The sequence below is a fragment of the Heptranchias perlo genome, chromosome 12, assembly GCF_035084215.1.
Source record: "Heptranchias perlo isolate sHepPer1 chromosome 12, sHepPer1.hap1, whole genome shotgun sequence".
In the NCBI taxonomy this organism is placed as follows: Eukaryota; Metazoa; Chordata; class Chondrichthyes; order Hexanchiformes; family Hexanchidae; genus Heptranchias; species Heptranchias perlo.
This window is the reverse complement of record NC_090336.1, coordinates 33,889,297-33,903,239: the sequence shown is the minus strand read 5'-3', so window position 1 is coordinate 33,903,239 and position 13,943 is coordinate 33,889,297. Positions and strand designations below refer to the sequence as shown.

Here is a 13,943-nt window from a genome sequence, read left to right as displayed (position 1 = left end):
AGCTATATGCTGTGTCTTTTGATTCTAGACCTGCTTATAGCTGGCAGAGGGCTTTAAGCATTGATTTCTATTCCAGTTGGAGTACAAAACCCTTCAAACTACAATTGAACTGGATTTTTGCTGGTTAGTGTTGGGGAAATAGAAGTATGTGTACTGAAGCACACTGATCATTGAGAGCAGTGGTGCATGCATCTCCAGAAGAAGTCAATTAAGAAAAAATGAAGTACTTTGACCACCTACTGCATATTGAAATAGTGGTTTGTAACAATTGGCATAATCAGCTTTTGTTCTTGCCATCTTTCACCCTTTTTTAGGCAATGGGATGTAAACTGCAAAATGCAAGGATCAACAATTCCATTTAATCTTTTTCAAATTAAACTGGAGCAATTCATTACTAATGTAACTGAAGATCATCTGATTTCAGATGTATATCCTAGGGATTGTGCTTCCATGTATTTTGTCATTTACAGAAGTGGCTTACAAGTTATCTTTGGCACTTGGGTAAAGCTCCTAATTTCTACTGCATACATCATGGGGCACCATAATGGACCAATCTTCAATGAACGTCAAAATGCAATCAATATTTGCTACAATTAAAATATGGTTTTAAAAAAAAATGCCAGTTGGACTAAAAGCTTCTTAAGTTGTGGCCCATTACCTCCTGATTTTTTTTTTTTAGTAATGCATTCTTCAGGTCTGTGTGGGAGATCTCCTGCAAATATTCCCGGAGACGCCAGTCTTCAAGAGTGAGACAGCTACCCAAAGAAGTATGTTCACTACAAAAAAAAATTTAGCAAGTAGTAACAAATAACACTGAAGGCCCAGAATTTGCAGACTTGCATCATTCTAATGGTGCATTTATGACCTCGAGCCCATTTTACAGTGTAGAAGTCCCAGGAAATTATGACTTAAGTTATTGATGCGATTACTTGCGCCACGCCATAATTTCCTGGGACTTTTGTGCTGCTCTGCCGAGACCCTTGCCAAAACCATTGAAAGTTAGTTGTCTTGGCTCAACCCCATTCAAAAGTTAATGTGATAACTGAATTGTGACCCTGAAGTCCCTTAAAGTCTGGGATCCATAGCTTGAAAGTGAATGCACTCACAACATCTCACATCCTTCCTTCTGATCTAGATATCCCAATTTGCTTTATGATCAATTGACATTTTTTAAATGTAGAAGATGTGGCAACAAATTTGTGCACAGCCAGGCTGTCTCAAATGGCAAATCTATTTTTGGTTGAATATTTGCCAAGATACATGAATTTCCTCCTGTTCAATACGTTTAACTGAGCGAGCAGCTGAAGTTTGGTTTGACACTGAAGCATCACCCTGTGTGCTCAAATCCTGCAGTGGGGCTTGAGATGAGTACTACCAACTGAGCCTCATGCAACCTAGTCCTTAAGTTGGCTCAATGGGCCTTGAAAGTATTCACTTTTGTAGGAAATAAAAATTTTTGTGTACAATTGAATGATCAGGATTGGTTACTTGTACACCAAGTCTGTATAACAATAGTCTTGTGTTGACTAGTTTGTGTTCACTAGTTTTGCAAGCAGAGATAAAAATAGTTGAGCCTTTGGTTTTTCTGTAGCTCTTTTAGCTGTGACTAGTCTACTGTGCAACAAATTGATCAAGTGAAGCAGCTGGTTTGTGTTGGAAATGTTTCTGCAGCCTGTGTGAAGTAAAGCTGAGTACAGCTCCAGCAAGAGGCCTCATAAGGCGTTTAATCCCACAGATTGGTTTGGGCCAACAGTTTGATGCTGCTCAGGAGTGGCAGCCTTTTCCATGGCAGTGCTGGATATGTTTGGTTTTTGAGATAGTGACTAATGCTGTGGTTTGTTCACTTTGAGGCATCCACTTTTAGGCTTAACCTTTTCTAAAATGCATTTGGAATCAAAGTTTAGAGTATAAAGGGTTATTTCAGCTCATGGCGTACACTGAATTTGCTACAGCTATCCAAAAATAAACTCACTGAACTCCCCCATAGCTGTGTATCTCCTTTGCTTGAACTATTTATCCAATTTTTCTTGAGATCCGTTTATTGGAAGAGACTAAGTGTTGTGCAATTTCCACATTGAATCATGCTAGCGTCTTAATTTCCACACTGATTCATCTGTACAGTTTAACCCTTGCTACCTGATCTAACTGCAGCTTTTGTTCCTTTGGCATGTGAGCTATAGTTGAACTAGAGATCTTTGGGCACTACTTCTAATTGTATAGAAGTAATTTTCAGACTGTGCTTCCATCACGAAAGTATCTTTCCCCTTGTAAATGCAAACCATCAGCTTTTTAAGCTGTCAGCTTCCAGAATAACTTTTTTGCACATTGGCACCCTCCAATCTCAATTTGATCAATTGAAAGGCACCTGTTAGGCACAACTGGAGGTTGTCAGAACCAAAACCAGTCAGATCAGTAGGAGGGCAGAACTGAATGCTGTTGCAACCATTTATTCTCCAACTGGCTGTGCACAAACTTGGGGCAGAAATGTTTTAAGGTGAACTCATCTGAGTAGTTAGGCTCCAGAGTTAAGCTGCTGAATTGTAGCTTTTTTTTAAAAAAAAATTAAATTTATCTCATGAAATTTTGAGGCATACTCTTTGCCGAATGTGAATATTTCCTTTTGAAGACTAGTTACAGGCATTTTGGGGATTTTTAAAATTCATTCATGGGATGTGGGTGTCGCTGGCGAGGCCAGCATTTATTGCCCATCCCTAATTGCCCTCGAGAAGGTGGTGGTGAGCCGCCGCCTTGAACCGCTGCAGTCCGTGTGGTGAAGGTTCTCCCACAGTGCTGTTAGGTAGGGAGTTCCAGGATTTTGACCCAGCGACGATGAAGGAATGGCGATATATTTCCAAGTCGGGATGGTGTGTGACCTGGAGGGGAACGTGCAGGTGGTGGTGTTCCCATGTGCCTGCTGCTCTTGTCCTTCTCGGTGGTAGAGGTCGTGGGTTTGGAAGGTGCTGTCGAAGAAGCCTTGGCGAGTTGCTGCAGTGCATCCTGTGGATAGTACACACTGCAGCCACAGTGCTCCGGTGGTGAAGGGAGTGAATGTTTAGGGTGGTGGATGGGGTGCCAATCAAGCGGGCTGCTTTGTCCTGGATGGTGTTGAGGTTCTTGAGTGTTGTTGGAGCTGCACTCATCCAGGCAAGTGGAGAGTATTCCATCACACTCCTGACTTGTGCCTTGTAGATGGTGGAAAGGCTTTGGGGAGTCAGGAGGTGAGTCACTCGCTGCAGAATACCCAGCCTCTGACCTGCTCTTGTAGCCACAGTATTTATGTGGCTGGTCCAGTTACGTTCTGGTCAATGGTGACCCCCAGGATGTTGATGGTGGGGGATTCGGCGATGGTAATGCCGTTGAATGTCAAGGGGAGGTGGATAGACACTCGTTGGAGATGGTCATTGCCTGGTACTTGTCTGGTGCAAATGTTACTTGCCACTTATGAGCCCAAGCCTGGATGTTGTCCAGGTCTTGCTGCATGTGGGCTCGGACTGCTTCATTATTTGAGGGGTTGCGAATGGAACTGAACACTGTGCAATCATTAGCGAACGTCCCCATTTTTGACCTTTATGATGGAGGGAAGGTCATTGATGAAGCAGCTGAAGATGGTTGGGCTGAGGACACTGCCCTGAAGAACTCCTGCAGCAATGTCCTGGGGCTGAGATGATTGGCCTCCTAAAACCACTACCATCTTCCTTTGTGCTAGGTATGACTCCAGAGGATGTTCCTGATTTGAATGCCCTATTGGATCAGTAGTCCTGTCACTACACAGGTGGGATTGCCAGGATTTGGGTGAACAGTGGGGTGCTACAACATACTGCTATAATGTGGACTATTGGTTTGTTTTCAGCTATGTTCTGTAACTTGGCTGTTTTTTGATATGCGGTTGAGGTCCTTTTTCATTACTGTGGAGTAACTGGGTAGAGAGCGCACACCACTTGGTGGCCAACAGACAAGAGGAAATATGGAGTAACAATGAGGCAAACCTCAGACTGGAGGCTGGCTGCACCTGAGCACAAATTGGCTCGCCATGCCTGATCTTAACCATAGTTGTGCGCATTTTTAAAAAATTGTTTGTAAATTGCAGTGTAATGTTTTCTTGAAGGAAACATTTTTTTGGACAGCGCAACATAGGCTAAAATTATTGACTATGTGTTCCTATGACCTTGTTTTAACATGGATGGCACTTTACTCTGTAAAGTTGTTCTAAAGTCTGTACAACTGTTCATATCAAAATGTAATCTAACCCTTAACTAATTTTTGGTTTGAAAGCTAGGACCTCATGCCACATTGTGCTTTGAACGCCCCCCCCGCCCCTTGTCTTGTCATTCTATGTCCAGCTTTTGCTAGTTTTCTAGGTTAGCATTTATGTTCCCTTAAAACTGAACAGATCTATTGGATAATAAACCATTTTTTAATTCTGAAAGGGACATGGTAGATTTTGGTTAACTTAATTTAGCAAAGCTGACCACATTTCATAAGTAGTAGGCTGATACATGAAATGTTTTTCAGGATTTAGCTTTTCTGTTCTCTTCTCACACACTCACACTCACGCGATCTTGTGAATCTTGACTTTTTTGCCCTTCGGGCTCATTCACATGACTGACTATCCTGCCAGCTGTGTGCATACTGAGGTTTTGGATGGCAGACGAGGAAAGTGGGTGTAGTCAAAGTGCCAGAAGGGGAAGAGGAGGGATTGCCTTTTTTAAAAAAAGATAGTTACTGAGATACAATGGGTAAAGAAGTTTCTCCTGAATTCCGTAGAGTGTGGTTAGAATGTGGAACTCTCTACCATGAGGAGTCGTTGAGGCATCTAACATGGATGCATTTAAGGGAGAAAGGAATAGAAGGATATGTTGGGGTTAGATGAAGGGTGGGAGATGTGTGTGGAGCATAAACACTGGCATGGACATGGGCCAAATGGCTGGTTTCTGTGCTGTACATTCTATGTAATTCTATATTTTGACCTACCCTACAAAAACTGATGCTAAGTTTAAGTGGTTAGTATTAGCTCTAAGATACTACTGCAAATGGCAACATATCAAAAATGAGGTGGAGCAAAAGCATTGAGTGTTAAGGACACTAAATCCATTAAACATCTTTGTGCATTAAATACAGTTTGCTTTTCAAAATAACTTTAGTGTTAACTTGTTTAAAAACCTAACCAGTTCAATTGAAGGCAGTAAGTACGATTAACCATTTCTTGTATTATCTCATGCCATAAAGGGCATCATTTATGAAAGAACATAAAATTGGGCAGGAAAAGACCAGCTGGTCCATTAAGCCTGCCCCACACCATGATTGCTGGATCATGACAACACTTCCCATTCCCTTGCAGCCATGTAATCATCTGGGAGAGGTTTTAAAAAAAAAAGTAGCTAAAATTAGGAAGACTTGGGAGGAAGAGTGGCAACTAACAGTGAGGGCTTCAAGTGCATGGGAGATGAAAGGGAATTGAGAGAATGGTTGTGATGCTTAGGAATCTAGCATCAGTTTTTACCAAATAAGGTGAAAGCAAGACTTAATACCTGTGGAAGAGCCACAAAAGATGATGAGATCTAAAAATAGTCCAGGCCCAGGTACTATACTGAACATTTGGGAAGAGATATTGAAGGGCTAAGTTTTACATAAATCTTTGGAAATGGGAGTTAGGCCAAAGGTCTGGTGATGGCAGATGTCACACCCTGTTCAAAAAAGGATAAACCAAGACCGTATAGGCCAGATAGACTCTCCTGTATTGTGGGTAAAGAGTCTCCAATGAGATGGCCTAATCTGGGGCAGATGGTGTGGATTTAAAGGTTATATCACTCTCTTGACTAAATTTGAGGAACTGTGTATGGATAAAGGAAATCCATGTATGTGGATTTTCAGTCTTTTCAAGGTGCCACGTGAACCTTATGAAAATTGAGGCAGTTACGTGAGAAGAAATATCTAGAGCAGCAGTGAATGGATGTTCTAGATTGATGGCAGATAGTGTCCCCCACATTGATTTGGACTGGTGCACAAAATGATGGGTTGAAATTTGCTGATACCAAATTTGGCATAGCAAACTGAAGAATGGAAGAGATAAGATGACTGGTCAGTGTGGACAGATAGTAGCAGAAGCAGTTCAATTGATTGTGTGAAGTAGTAAAATTGGGAGCTGTTATCTAGAATAACTGACCTCTAGAAGATGCAGAGCCATTTAAAAATAGTAGAAAAGGCCATAAAGGCAAATGGAGTTCTGAACTTTATAAATAAGGATGTTATAAAAGCAAGAACATGGAGCAGAAGTAGGCCACATGGCCCCTTGAGCCTGCTGCGCCATTCAATAAGATCGTGGCTGATCTTTGACCTCAACTCCCCTTTCTCGATCGATCCCCATATTGCATGATTCCCCGAGAGTCCAGAAATCTGCATCAGCCTTGAATATATTCAATGACTGCATCCACAGCCTTCTGGGGTAGAGAATTCCAAACATTCACAATCCTCTGAGTGAAAAAATTTCTTCTAGTCCTAAATGGCCGACCCCTTATCCTGCAACTATGCCCCCAATTCTAGACTTTCCAGCTATGGGGAAACAACCTCTCAGCATCTACCCTGTCAAGCCCCCTCATAATCTTATGTTTCAATGTGATCACCTTTCATTCTTGACTCGAGTTTTAGGCCCATTCTACTCAACCTTGCCTCATAGGACAACCCTCTCATCCCAGGAATTAATCTAGTGAACCTTTGCTACACCACCTCTAAGGCAAGTATATCCTTCCTTAGATAAGGAGTCCAAAACTGTGCACAGTACTCCAGGTTTGGTCTCATCAAAGCCCTGTACAATTGTAGTAAGACTCTTGTACTCCAACTCTCTTGCAATAAAGGCCAACATTCCATTTGCTTTCCTAATTACCTGCATTCTAACTTTTTGTGTTTCTTTGAGGACCCCCAGGTTTCTCTGAACACCAACATTTAATAGTTTCTCTCCATTTTTAAAAATATTTTTCTAACCAAAGTGAATAACCTCATTATATCTGCCACCTTGCCCACTCACTTAACCTGTCTATCTCTTTACAGCCTCTTTGTCCTCCTCACAGGGAAGAGATCTTGAAATTTGTAAGAGACTAGTTAGGTAGCAGTTAAAATATTATGTACCCCTGAACAATCCATTATTGGAAACATTGAAGCTCTGGGGAAAAAATACAGCTAAGGCTCACTAGAATGAAGTTACAGTGAAATGAAAACAGCTGCCAAACCCCCTCCACACCGTGAAGGTTAAGGGGATCTAATAGACCATTTCTATTATGAAAAGGTTTTGAGGGGTTGAAAAAAGGAAGATTGTTTCCACTATTTGCAGAATTGGAAATGGGCATAGATTCATGATTATCACTAGAAGGAAAAAGTAAGTTAGAAACTTTTTTGCATGGGTTTATTGGAATGGAATGCTTTACCAAGAGTCATTATTGAAGCAGGTACTATAGCATTTGGGGAAAACTTATTTTGTAAAAAACCTTAAAAGGAAAGACCAAGGGAATGGAAGAACTAGATGGCTTCAGTTGACTGACTAGTGCCAGTACAATGGGACAAACAGCCTCTTGTGCTATAACAACTGATTCAATCAATAATTAGTTGACAAGTTGCCCTCAGATGCTTTTGATCATTGGGGCATCACTTTATTAACAAATCAAAACTGTGTGCTGGCTTCTACCTGAATTTGTTTTGTGGTAAATTTGAAAATGCAATGGTTTACAGATGAGTTAGTCACTTTTTTTATATAAGAAATGGAAATGGTGTGGCTTGTATGTATCTCAACTGATTTGTGGTTTGGGGAATGTGACTATTTTAAGAAATGGTTAGAGGTAAAGGAAGTTTCTCTGGGAAGAAGTGTTCACCGATCTGAGATTGCTTATTTACTGTACATAAATGATCTGGAGTTGGGAATTGATGAAACTCTGATTCCTGATACTGAATCGGGGGGAAAAGTATGGCAGATTTTGACTGGGACTAAGACGACAGGATGGCTAGAGGGGTGGCAGATGCAGTTCAATGTAGGTGAAGCAAGAGATTTGACACAATGCATTTTGGCATTCTGACTAGAAGAAAGTAGTCACGTTCCTGAATTTGACTTTTTCAACTTTTTGGAAAATTCTTTTAAAACTCAACATTAAAAGCAAATGTACAAGTTCAAAAGGCACCTAACCAAAAGGTGATTAATATGCTGGTCAGAAGTTGCTTTTCAGACCAAACAAGCTATTTGGGTATTCAGGAAGGCACCTCTCCACTTGTGTTGGGGGGAAAATCCTTTAGATTGGTCAGTTTGAGATGAGCTTTGTGACTGCTTTTAAAAACCAGAAGATAAACACCATGGAAGGCAGTCTGGCCTTTTGAAAACTGGATGCTCCACAAGCAGTCAGGCAGCAAAAGACTGAAGAGGTTCTAGCCCTGGACTATAGGACAGAATGCCAAGGGGTTATTCTGTTAAATTGAATAAAGTGAACTGCTAAAGGAGGATGATATCACATGCTCTTTGTATCATTACATGAATGCAAGTTGTATTATTGAACTAAACAACAAGCCTATTGCTCTGTATATTGCACTTTACTGTGGAATAAAGCAGCATGTGAATTGAACCAAACTTTGCCTCATCTAGTATTCATTGTCCATTTTCAGAGACTGATGTGCATGTGTAAAAGACACTAGTATCTGGTCCTAGTTATAAGGGGATACTGTTGCATCCCTGGGTTATGGAATTGTACAAGTAGACATAAGGCAATGAGTCAATTTACACGACATTCAGATGGAATAAGGAAATGTCTCACTGAACCTGAAGTATTTATGCCAAACCTGCATTTGTAATGTGCCTTTTTTAATGTAATACAGCAGAGGGATAGGCTGATGTGACAAACAATTTGCTGTTTGAGATTGTTCACAATGATAGCCAATTAATCTTTGAGGGATGATTGGCCACAGATCGGGGAGACCTCCTACACTTCGAATAGTGCCATGGGATCTTTATGTCCACCTGTACGGGCATTTGGGGCCTTGAGTTTAATGTCTCAAAGATGGCACCACTTAACAGTTCAGCACTCCTGTATTGAACTGAATTGTTAGCCTAGATTGTGGGTGCAAGTCTGAGTGGGGCTTGAACCTGTAACCTTCTCATTCAGAGAATGTTATCACTCTGCTAAACTGACCAAAGAATATTTAATTTTCTATCTAGAAACAAAAGCCAGAGTGACTTAATGTTGAGTATTATCTTCAATCCTGTTGTCTTAAATTTCAAACAGTCTCCAGAATTTGGATTCCAAAATGCATGGCAAATGGAATGCAATCTTTTAGGCTTTTACCAGATTCATTTGCCTTGGAGTCGGTGCTGCTGTGCTCATATAGCATGTATTGAGCTTGCTATCAAATCATTTTTTCTTTTACTGGCCAGGCTCTTTGGTACCACGGGGAATTGTGCAGCATGCAGTAAACTGATCCCTGCCTTTGAGATGGTGATGAGAGCTCGTGATAATGTCTACCACTTGGACTGCTTTGCCTGTCAGCTGTGTAATCAGAGGTAAGGCTGGGAGGTGAGGGTATTTAAATGCATTACATACAGCAAAGGCCAAGTTTTAAATGTAGCACAAATGAAGTTGCCTCAGCTTGTTTTAAAATTCAAATAATTTAAGTCTTGAGGCCATGGTTGGTATACTGAAAAATGTATAACTTTCTTCAATTTTATCTATTAATTGCACCCACCTGGTATGGTCTTTCATACATGGCTCTAACATGCCAGGAAAACATTTATCACAATGGTTACAGCATGGAATAAGGCCATTCGGCCCATCTTGTCTGTGCCGGCACTCTGCAAAAGCAGTCCAACAAGTCCCACTCCCCTGCCCTTTCCCTGTAGCCCTGCAAATTTTTTCCCTTCAAGTACTCATCCAATTCCCTTTTTGAAAGCCGTGATTGAATCTACCTCCACCTCTGGCAGTGCATTCCAGATCATAACTGTTTATAAAACAGTTTTTCCTCATGTCAGAAGCTTTCCGATTAAATTTTGCTCAAGTAAATATGGATTCCATTTATTACATGCTAATTAGAGCTCACTTTCCCACTGCATGAGTGCTGAAGCACAAGTGAGCACCAAACTGTAATTGATATAATGGAATCTTCAGAGGGTGAAGGTGTCTTGGAGTTCAGGATGGGAAGAGAATTATATTCTGTGGAAGAAATATTTATGAATGGCAAATTAGAATTTAATATACACGATTATCATAGCATAGAAAATAAATATATCCCTGTTGGCAGGCCTGCTGCACTTTTCTGACCATTCAAACTAGTCAGTACTAAATGTAGGGCGTTATCTCCCTCCAGGATGCCCTTAGCTGGACAGGAAGCCAAATGTTTGACTGATCTTCTCCAGCTCTCTGGCAGCTTAACTGGCCAATCCCCAGTTAATGTGGGCTTCTGGCAGCTAACTCCTACTCAGCACACATGAATAAAGCAATTCATCTAATGTGTAAATGTTTACTGGAATGACTTAAGGAACCTCTAGTCTCCAGCTGATCTATGTGGGTAGCACCATTCTGGACATGCTTTTCTGAATCTAACCTGTATTCCTGAAAGCTGTTGATTTAACTTGCACTAATTTAACTTGATCATCCTGATATGAATTGATCCAAAATCGCTCCCAAGACAATGGTCAAAAATCTCCAAATGTGAGTTTTCATTACTAATTGCCATGCAGTGTTTACTGCTGAAAATGCATAATTTATTTGAGGCCTTACCACAATGAGGGAGGTAGTGGAAAAAGAACTTATGTTTATGATGCTTTAACACTCCAGAATGTATTAGTGATTTATAACCAATTGATTACTTATGTGCAGTCACTTATGTAGAGAAATGTGGCAGCAAATTTGCACACAGCAAGATCTTGTAATCCACAAATGAATGGATAATCCTGTTTAGTTTTTTTGTTGGCTGAGGAAGGAATGTTGGACAGAACTTCCTGCTCGTGTGGATGTAAAAGACCTGTGGCAATATTTGAAGAGGATACGGGACTGTAATCTGTGTGTGCTGGCCACATGGTTGTCAGCAGGATTTGCTTTTTTAAAAAATGGCATCTGCAGCTATTCTGATCTTGCACAATGAAAATCCTGCAAAACTTTGTGTGCTATGTTGTATAAAAGTGTGGACGTTGAGAAGTATTGGATTCTACTGATGGTGTCTTATGTGCAGTTACTATGGAAACAGAATCTGACCCTGATGTCACTAACTGGTCACAGGATGTCCATGTGGAAGGTAACAAACTCCCCAGTACACCTAACTTTTTTTTTTCATTTCTTTAGGTTTTGTGTGGGAGACAAATTTTTTCTGAAGAATAACATGATCCTCTGCCAAATGGACTATGAGGAAGGGGCAATGAATGGAAGTTTTTCATCACAAGTTCAGTGACTTGCCCATGGCCTTCTAAAGCATTGTGGGATGTTCTGCAACACTTTAAACGAAAATGGAGAGCATCTGTCAGCTTGCTTGCAACACTTCAATTAGTCCAGGATGGATTAAAGTAACTTTCTCCAACACTGAGCAGTTAAGATTTTAGATGCACAGCTGTGCCTGTTTAGCTGGGCAGTGCTTTGCCTGTACGTTTTGTGATGTTGGGTCTGGGAGGGTATGTACAGTCTGTTTCTGTATATATAAACTGGAACATTTATTTTACATAAATGTAATGCAATTTTATTATTACTGGTGTGCATTAAAGAAAATTAAATGTTCCTGCTTGTGAACATTGTGACTTTTTTAACGAGTCTAGTCTACTTTAGTCTCTGAACACATAATTTGGGAATGAACAGCTACTTCAGAAAGATGTAAAGTCAATGCTCCAATCATGGTGTTCCAAAACTATTACTCTTCACATAGTGGCTTATGTGAAGCTACAGGATTTTTCTCATTGAAACCTGCTGTATTTTCTTTGACATTATGGGTCTTGCTCTTCAATTTGGTGCATATTTGGGCAATAGTACAGTCCCACTACTGCAAGTGTCAAAAAATGGGAAATAGTTTTTGTGACGGGTAGTGGGGGTGGTAAGTAGGGCTGACCACAAGAAAATAAACTTTGTGCCTTTGACACTTGTCCCCTTTTAGGCTTTCATGCTTTTGTCTCCCTTCCCCCTTTCAATACCAGCTTTTTGTGGTCCTGTCATGCTTTTAGTATTCTAGGTTGGTATGAATAAGCAGAGGGATATGGATTTTTAAAAAAAACATTTTTCACAATATTTACACTTTCAGGAATGACTGCTGAAGTGAATTGTATAAATGGATTTTAGGTGGTCAGGTTAGATGGGAATGATGAAAAGACAGGTACTTGGGATTGAGATTTTATATCTGACCGACATAAAATGGGCCTTTCCAAACAACAAGGATACCTAGTCTTTTTCAAACCCTCATCGTTCCATTTCACCCTTCCAAATAAAAAACTTCACCCACTCAAGCTCTGGTGAAAAACAATTGAATTTGGTAGAAGTGTAGCAACTGGCAAATTTTATTTTTGTTGCTGTGATCATACACGCAACTTGTAACTGCTTGTAAAGCTGCTAGTCTTGACTAGCACCACTCACTAAATGTGCAGTTGCAGTGAGATGATGAGCTGTGCATATGGCACATTTCTTTGAGTATTTTTAAACTTTTTTTCCATTTTTGTTTGTGCCTTGTGATGTGGAAGCATTATTTATAGTGGTTTTTAAAGAATTTTCATAAAAGTAGCAATAATCCTATTGCGCCCCTGCCTGCTAGTCTAGTTTTGAAGTTGAGGAACCCAAACTTGATTAAGCTTTGCGGCTGGAATTTTAGATAGAAAACACACAACCATAAATAGTGTATATTGCATCCAGGTTTTACCACACCATGTAATGCCAAATTAGTTCCTTTTTATAAATGACCTTTCTCATTCACTCTAATCAAAGCTTTTAATTTCAATGTCTTCAGAATTTACTGGGTTTTTTTTCAAATAGAGATGGTGGGTCACTATAAATATCTTATTCAAAAACTAACCAGTGACATTACCTTCAGTGCTAAATGATTTAAAAACCACACCCTCTAATGTTATTGGCCTTTATTTACTCAACTTGTTCACTTTTGTAAATGTTGACTTTCGGGCCACTTTTTTTGTCTTCAGCTTCAAGTCAGTTCTAAATGACTTAAGTTGTGCAGAGTACTAAATTCTCTGGTCTAAGCTTATCTGCATAGTTGCACCAGCTGCAGGCTCAGCTGGGCCTGCTGACATGAGTGATGGAAGAGGGAAATTGTAAGTGAAATTTTAAAGGAATGGGGTTAATTTGAAGGAGAGCATCACAATGGACGGGGACACAAAATCCAGCAAGACTAAATGTGTAGACACAAAGTAGCAGGCAAAAATGAAAGCAAAGGGAGCCCGAAGTGCAGGCACGAGTCTGTAGACGAGTACGAGAGCAGCCCACACCGGTCAGTCTGTTTGGCAGCTGCATAAATTGCTTTTAAGGGGGGAGGTGCAGTGCTGTTCCACAGCACCATCTCTGCAGGTCAGTATGTCTTCAAGGAAGGTAGAGCCATAGTTGACTGTTACTGCCCTGACATACCCCCAGCCTTCTGCATGGTAGCTATAGGTGGCTTCCAGCATCTGCTTTTCTTTGTAGCCAGACCGAGAGAAGACAGAACCCCACAGTTGTTGGCAGGTTGGTGGGTCAAGGCTGGCATCTTGTTGACTGCAGCAAAATCAGACAGTACTGGCTCTTGAGGTGTCAGCCTTGGCTTGGTGGCAGCACCCTCACCTGAGTTAGAAGGTTCTGGGTTCAGGTCCTTCTCCAGAGACTTGAACACAAAATCCGGGCTGACGCTTCAGCTCCGTAGCGAGGGTGCACTGCACTGTCTGAAGTGCCGACCTTTGGATGAGATGTTGAACTGAGGCCCAGTCTGCCCCCTTGGGTCGACGTAAAAGATCCCATGGCGCTAGT

At 40.9% G+C, this 13,943-nt stretch overlaps 1 protein-coding gene across 3 annotated transcripts in view; it reads left to right on the top strand.

Moving 5' to 3' along the window:
- Positions 1 to 11,729, top strand: part of lmo1 (LIM domain only 1) — a 40,892-nt gene extending 29,163 nt beyond the window's left edge. For all 3 annotated transcript variants that reach the window (XM_067993510.1, XM_067993509.1, XM_067993511.1), the window contains 2 exons: positions 9,404 to 9,529; positions 11,304 to 11,729. In XM_067993510.1, the coding sequence (XP_067849611.1) occupies positions 9,404 to 9,529; positions 11,304 to 11,409 (232 nt within the window). In that variant the 3' untranslated portion in view covers positions 11,410 to 11,729. The remainder of the gene's footprint in view (positions 1 to 9,403; positions 9,530 to 11,303) is intronic.
- Positions 11,730 to 13,943: the final 2,214 nt, after the last annotated feature.